Here is an 8,026-nt window from a genome sequence, read left to right as displayed (position 1 = left end):
ATGGAATAATCTGGAAAATGATTATAAAAGCAATGGATCAATTAATTCCTTTAAAAAATGATCGAAGCAAAATTGTTAAAGAAATATAAAATTGTTTAATTTGTATTTGTATGAGTTACTGTTTGATGAGTTGAATTTTAGTTTTTGTTTTATTTGTTTTATTGTTTGAAATTAATATAATTATTTGTAAATAGGAGCAGATATAAGATCTTTTTCTTCTGCTGCTGCCTTTCATTTCCTTTTTATTTGTATTCTTTTGTTGTATGTAATGTTTTTTTTATGAAATGTATAAAATACTATATATAAAAAAGGACATGCATTTAAAGTAAATAATTCAAGCATCTAACAATATTCAAGTCTACATTCATGCTGACCAGGTGAGATGTAGTTTGAAGTCAAGCATGAAAAGTAGCACAAACACACACAAACTGTCCAGTCAAKTATATTATAAATTTAATGTGCTCACTCCTACTTCGCACAATGTTCACTTAACACGGTCTGAGAAAAGCCAGTTTGTTTTTAGCCACTCTATGAYAAAAGTATTGATTTTACAACTAGAATGCCATACTTATGTAGCAGCACATCACTGTTTTATTATTTCTTATATTCTGAATTTTCTGTGCTGTCAGAATTTATGAAGAGCTTCAGGTTGGAAAGTATCATAAATTGCCTCAATGCAAGGACAAATTCATCACTGACTTTAAACATAAATTATTCATCAGGTCTAGTACACACCACAGGCCATATCCAGTTTTACTGTCCTTAACATTTATCTTCTCCTTTTTGTGGAGTAGGGGCAGGGGCTTCAACATAATTATATACAGTTTTTGCATTTAAAATATTTGTTTGGGATTTGTTTGAGAAACGAGTGTAGAACAAAGAGTTGCCATATTCTGATCAGCACAATACTAAATATGTGTAAATAAATAAGTATAAGTATTTTATTCTCTACTACAAAACTAAAAGGACTTCCTCCACCTAAAAACTGCATTAAAAACTAGTTYACGTGATTAAAATGTTCTGTCTTTCCAGTAACAGGAAGCAAAGACAGAGAGYCAAATGCTTTCATTTTAATGCTCCCCAAGGATTTGACATGCAGAAACAACACCAACCACTTCTCCCATAGCTCATTCTCCATGTTCCCGCCTCCCTCAGTTCCCCTGTGCATCTTCTTCCCTGTTTACTCGACCACTGCTCCTTAGCAACAGAACAACCTTCACCAAGTGTCGGCTGAGAGCTTCGCGTACCCTGCTGTGCTCTAACCGCAAACAATAACAGGCTGTTGCTGTGACAATGGGTTTAAATGTAACCCTCCTTTGGGCTGAACAGGCACTCCGAGGAGGCCTTCACAGACAAAAGTGTCTTCAATTTGGTTTTCTGGTAATTAAATCCTGTCTTCCTTCACCATGGAACAGAAGGAGTCATTAGTGGTTATCTTCATWGAGAGCTGAAGCCACTTGCTAAACATGTTTGACTTTGTGTGTCAAGTTTATTCCTTTAAATGGCAGACCACTGTCAACAGAGATGTCAGTTTTTGATGCAACATTTAGTCTTATCAGACATCTTGAGTTTTTAGATTATACATTTTCCTACAAGCGAAGGTTACTCAGGGCATTAAGTCTGTCTGCTCACCTGGGTGTCTGTGCTCCTAATCCTTCACCTGCTGGTTGAAAGTTCTCAAGTTGCACTGTCTCATAGAGGCAATTTAGATTCAGTCAAGTGAAAAATGACTTTCGTCTTACCTGTAAAGGCAAAGTGAATGAAGTGGGAAAAAACACTTTTCATGCTATTTCACAAATACAAATTTACTGATATGAGGCATGAGTGGAATAAAGATAAAGACTGCTGGTAAAAAAAACAAAACAGAGTTTGGCTCTTGCTGTTCAGCCTTTTATGAACTGGAACACTGCTTTCACACCAGACGCCTACAAGATGAAATGCTCTACCTGGAAAATAAAGTTATTATTACTGAAATATGTAGTTTAAAAACAGGGAAATAAATGTGTCCTAATCTGACCTATTGTGTCTGGTCTGTCTTGTTGTTTTGTACATCAAAGATGTGGGAAATAAAAGCAGCATCTCATAAWAAACTGTTTATGGATTCCTTAATGAAAGCTCAGAGCCTTCACATACTGTATGTTACAAATTATTTTGAAGGGATTTTCTCAAAATCACAAGTTAAAAGCCTGTTATCTCGAGAAAACCAAGGTAGTTTTATCTCATCTTGAGAAGCAAAGCAAACTTTGAGATAACAAGATATTTTAAAGAAGTGCTTTAATGAGATGATAAGTGGTTTTTGTGTTTCGCCCAGTTTCATCACTCAGTATCACTGTCACAACACTTAGAGATGATCTATGGGTTGATCAGTGATGGATGCACCTTAATGTAACATTTTCTTCTTGATTGAGTCAGCACAACTATCCTGTCTGAAGTGCCACATTTTTTAAATTGAAATAAAATAAGCTTTACTAGCTCAAAACAACTACATATAAACAGCTCATCTTCTTGACAAAAAATGCTTTATTTTAGTGGCATAATGTTATCATGTCCAAACTTTGTTTTGCCAAGTTAGTGAGATAGCCCAAAATGTCAAAATGGTATCCATCCATCCATCCATCCATCCATCCATCCATCCATCCATCCATCCATCCATCCATCCATCCCTTATCCTGCAGTCACTGTGCGATAGATGGAGTACACACTGGACAGGTCACAAGTCCATCACAGAGACACATAGAAACAAATGTCACAAACAACCATTCACTCTCACTCACATCTAGGGACAATTTAGAGTTACCAATTAGCCTAACATTCATGTTTTTGTTTTGTGGGAGGCAATGATTGTACCCAGAGAAACCCCACAAATGCATGGAGAGAACATGCAAATTCTACCCAGAAATAGTTTGAGTGTTTGCATGTTCTCTCCATGCAAACTCTTTCTGGGTCGAGTTTGCATGTTCTCAGTTGTTTCAGTTCATGAAACTGAAAGAGAACATGTTCTTTACTTCGATGTAAGTGAGAACCAGGAAACAAATACAGAATTAGACTTGAATGTTAAATGCAAGAAATAAAGCCATTCAATACCAACAGCCAGAACTAAATACAGGCCGTTAATTCAGTCGTAGTTTTTGGTAAAGAATCATGGATCTCAGCACAATATAAACACAGCTCTTCTGAACCCAGCCCCTCCTTCGGGCAATATGTCAGGTCCAGGGTGGAACTTCCTACAGAGACACTAGGTTTTGTAACAGAAATTCTGATTGCTSGATGAGAACAATAATTAAGTGTTGTAAGTGCCAGGTGTGTATTAAATAATCGTTTTGAGTAAAGTACATTGTGTTTGAGRTGACCGTGACAGAAGCCTCTCAAAGCAGAYTGCACATCAACTAAATCACAAATTAAYCATAAAATGTAGATAATTATGCAAWATAGGTTATCAAAACATATCCTAGTTTTCCTGAGAAAAAACAACATGTGTAGTACATTAAAAATCAGTGTTAAACAAAATCAATTTTATTCAAAACCTATCTAAATTTCTGAACATACCATCTYTTAGTTTCCTTTAGAAAAAGCAGATCTTGATTAATTAGAAGTAGTARTGACACTGGCACACTGAAACWTGTCACACATCACARGATCTAATGCTATCTGTTATTGCTSTCCTTAGACCATATCATATTTTAGCTAAATCTCTGTAAAATCAACTGAAATGTAGTTACTTTTGTGTTAAGCGTTGATTAGCTGTAGTGGACATCATTGAACTGGGTCGGCCTAAATGTTAATTAGTTGTAGATGGACATCCATAGATTACTTTCTGTACTTTTATTGTTATCTCTAATTTAACTTTTAAATAAACATCAAGTCATTCACATTTCCATCTCTTGCTGTGGCAGAAACAATAATCTTCCACACAGATTGAGGTGAAGCTTACAGTAAAATCCTGTGCTGCTGATCACGTCTAATCAGYATGTATCTAATCCTGTGTTCATTTATCATGTTTTAATACCATGYGATTTCCACATATGAAGTTGGGGTATTCCTGTCGGCGTGGGACCACCCCAGATTGTGGAAAATGCTGTTGTAGCAACAACAATGGTGAACACTTGCGGTGATTAAACAGAATAATGCAGCACATGTAAACCAAGCCTGCTGGTCTGRTCGTCTTTGCCAGGCGTAAAATCTGGAAATCCTCCAGCTGGGGCTGAGCTCTAGAGGGAAACCAAAAGAAAGAGAAGACTTGACTGCAGAAGAATTGTGTCATTATTCAATCTACTTGTCACAGTTGATRTTAGGATGTGACAGATGGGTGGACTGAGTGATCACTAATCATTGGCTTCACTGGTTTATCTCCTTTTATCTTATATTATTCCAAATATCTGAATACTTTGCTTTCTCCGTGTACWCTTTATTTACTCTGAACTGCAAAACCATAAATGGATAAACAGATTGACATGGTATTGTGCAACATATTTGTTTACAACTTTTAACTGTTGGAGTTGGTCCTTTTTGTYAGCAAAATATCTGAAACCATCTGATATTGTGCTGCTAGCAAGACAATATTTAATGYTTTGTAAGGCRTTTTAAGGAGATGGGACCATAAAGTTGGTTGTTGAGTGTTTGCTGTGGAYCACCAGTGTTCTTCTGTTGTTAGCATTAAGAGCCAGTGTATTTTTAGCTCAGACCATAAAGATTTCTCTGTCTGTTATGTAAATTAAAGTAGCCAAGAAAATGCCCGCTCTTCGGCTAGTCACGTCTGCTCTGATTAATGCCTTCTTGTRTGCGATGTCGGCGTGTTCGGCACCTTAATGAGTCATATTTTAAGTCTGGTGACATCCTTCAAATTTAAACTAGAACCTCTCTGACCTTCATTGAGTTGTTGACACCACCTTGCTTGTGCTCATTGATTGGTTGTCCTTTTGAGTAATGAGCTTAGTTTGATTTCACATCTTCGAGGTAAAGGTGCATGCACGCTCACTTTTAAGTGTTTGTCGCCAAGGCTGATTCATAAGCCAGAAAAACATTGTTAAAATTTAATTCCTGACCTATGAAATATTACAAACTTCTCTTATTTACTTTTCCAGCGGATTAGACTATTATTTTTTTGGACTCAAGTTGGGAGGAGGAAGAAGTCAGAATGTTTGTTCTTACAGCAACTTTAGCAGCTGTGTTGTTGTTATGTTGGTGTGTGAGGAGGAACGTGCGTGGGACAGGGAGGAAGTTGGGAGTTGTGGGAGAAAGATAACGGAACATCAAACTTACGAACAGGGTGACTGACAGGGGTAAAATTGCTTGGGAAAGGAAATGAAGCAGCACCCAACTTGCCTCCCTGCGCTCTCAGTCTGTGAATGTCCCACAACAGTGAATATATATTTTTATACTTATCTCATTTTCTCTTGGGTTATTATAAGTAGAATGAAAGTCAAGTCATTTTGTTCTTTTTCTTGTGTTTTTGTGTTTGTGTTCACAGCAATGCATCAGGCTCTGGACACACTGAGTGACAGCACAAGCTCCACAACAGCCAATGACCTGGATCTCATCTTCCTCAAAGGCATCATGGAGAGCCCTGTGGTGAGAAACAAGTCATACTTTGTGCTGATAGATCAGTGGTCCCCAAACTACGGCGGCCCGCCTCCCCATTTGGTCCGGCCCCCAGAACAATACCAGAGAGCATTTAGTTTTTTTTTTCATATATGTGTATTTATATTTGATTATAAAGTTGGACTTTTGTAATAAAATGTTCCTTAATTATAAACTATTTTCATTATTAACTATTATTAGTTAGTAACTATTTCATACATACACGCATATAACGTGATATTCTGTTCCACCCTTCTGCGGTATGTGCCCCTATCTGGCAACCCCCAGAAAAAAATCCTAAACCTGCCCCTCTCAAAGAGAGAATGGAATAATGGCAAAAAGATTAGGTAAGAGAAAAATTGATTCAGAATGCAGGACATTTAAGTTGCAGTAGACAAATGATTATTTTTTTGTTCATCTGTCAAGAGGCGGTGGCGGTATTCAAAGAATACAATCTGTGGCGACACTATGAATCCCGTCACAAAGACAAGTATGACAGCTTGCAAGGCTAAATGCGAGCAAACAAACTCTCAAAGCTAAAAGGTGGACTGTTAGCTCAGCAGAATACATACTGTGAAGAACCCAGAGAGGGTTATTTGATTGTGCTTTCTGGAAAACAATAAATTTTTACGTTTAGGCACTCCTGCAATCGTCACACTTTTTCTGTTACAAACTGACTCCGGCCCCCAACCAGAGAAGGGAAAAGTTATGTGGCCCTTACAGGAAAAGTTTGGGGACCCCTGTGATAGATGGATCTTAAAATACATGAAAGTTATTCAGTGTTTGGAATTGACTGTGTCTGTTAGCAAAATATTTAATTGACTTAAAATTAGGTGTGGCGGTAGCTGAGACTGCAACACATATTCTAATTGCTAACAGATTGCAGATAATCTTTGTTTACCAATTTGGTGTAAACTCTGTTAACAAAACGTCTCATGAACAACTAAATGGATTTTAATGAAACTTTTAAATAATAATCATTGGATGTACATTTACAACAAATAACTTTTGGAGTCATCTACTGTAGATTCAGGATGGCCCCCACAGCAAACTAAATTTACAAAGTATAAAAGTGGCTATAATTTGGTCAATTTTACAGATGACATGCTAATATTTAGTGCGGTTGTAGTTAACAGTCATTCACAACAGAAGTAACATGTAACCTTGTAATATTTCATGAGATTGTATAAAATTTTATTTCTGTTAGGCAGCCACAATTCTTGTCATTACTCGACACATGATCTTTGTTTAAATTTGTAAAGGCGTCAGGCGATATTCTTTTTCAAGAAATTCAAGGCCTTTAATTAGACATGGTTTGGATGGACTAATGAATAAGTGAGACAGATTTAAGACTGACACTTCAAGGTTTTACCATTCCCTGAGATGTTTTTTGTTTTGGCTTTGGCATAATTTGGACATGACCTAATTAAATGGGTCGTCCTCCTCRAGCAGACATTGCAGCCTGTCTGGAGAAAATCACTACAGTTGTGGAAAGAAAAGTGCATTCGTCCTGCCAATGTCGTATACCTTCAGATTTATGGCAGTTGTTACTCACTTTTGCTTTAACGTTGATATTTTACGTTTCTGTCACTGTATGCACATCTTGCTAGATGTACACTGTAATAGAACCCCAAATAAATTTCACTCTTTTCACTGAGACTTCAAACTCAAAACATTTCACAGCAATTGTTCCTTTGAATTTTTAATTTCATCAAACAATAATTGTCCCTAAATCATTAAGCCCAATCAAATTTCCAGTTCACTGGCCTTGCTTCATTGTGTTATGATTAGTTAGAAGTGCTTTTTAAAGAGGAGGCTGTAGTCCTATTTTCACTCAGAGCCTTGTGCTGCAGAAGCAAGGAAAAAATCATCTGAAACCCTAAAATCCCAAGGGGGAAATGGCATCACAAGGAAATAGAAAAGGCTTTTTGTGTGGAGTTCTTCACAAACTATTTTATTAATAGCACAATATGTGCAATCAGCTGCTGTAATCTATATAAAGACAAATCTACACATGGATTGGCCAATTCAGTTTCTAAACTACAAGCTTTCTGTGGCTGCAGTGATAATCAAATGGAGATTCCTGGAGCATATCCAGTCCACAAGCTAATATCATCCGGCCCATGAATTTATCATACTAGGCACAATCTGAAACAGAAATCAGTTGTAGCCAAGCTCAGATAATTAATCACAGCAGTGTCTTAGCCAATCAGGTGAGTACCTAAGAGTGATGTGTCTGTTTAGTTAAGCAGGATGCAAGAAGCACTATGAAGCCAGAGATTCTAAGTTCAACCACTTGTTTTTTTTTTTTTTAATTTTTAAATTTTTTTGTTATTTTTGTCAGTCCAATCTAAAACTAGATACCGCATAGTGGTAACATAATGACCACCGCACGCACAAATGCACCAGAACTCAGAAGTCTTTATTCCTAATAAATGTCATGCTACTG

The 8,026-nt window shown here is 36.8% G+C and overlaps 1 protein-coding gene across 4 annotated transcripts in view; it reads left to right on the top strand.

Annotated features, from left to right (window-relative positions):
- Positions 1–8,026, top strand: part of mpp2b (MAGUK p55 scaffold protein 2b) — a 51,181-nt gene that overhangs the window by 27,329 nt on the left and 15,826 nt on the right. For all 4 annotated transcript variants that reach the window (XM_014008109.1, XM_014008110.1, XM_014008108.1 and 1 more), the window contains one exon: positions 5,468–5,568. In XM_014008109.1, the coding sequence (XP_013863563.1) occupies positions 5,468–5,568 (101 nt within the window). The remainder of the gene's footprint in view (positions 1–5,467; positions 5,569–8,026) is intronic.

The sequence above is a fragment of the Austrofundulus limnaeus genome, unplaced genomic scaffold, assembly GCF_001266775.1.
Source record: "Austrofundulus limnaeus strain Quisiro unplaced genomic scaffold, Austrofundulus_limnaeus-1.0 Scaffold48, whole genome shotgun sequence".
Classification (NCBI taxonomy): Eukaryota; Metazoa; Chordata; class Actinopteri; order Cyprinodontiformes; family Rivulidae; genus Austrofundulus; species Austrofundulus limnaeus.
This window is presented reverse-complemented; position numbering and strand designations above follow the sequence as displayed.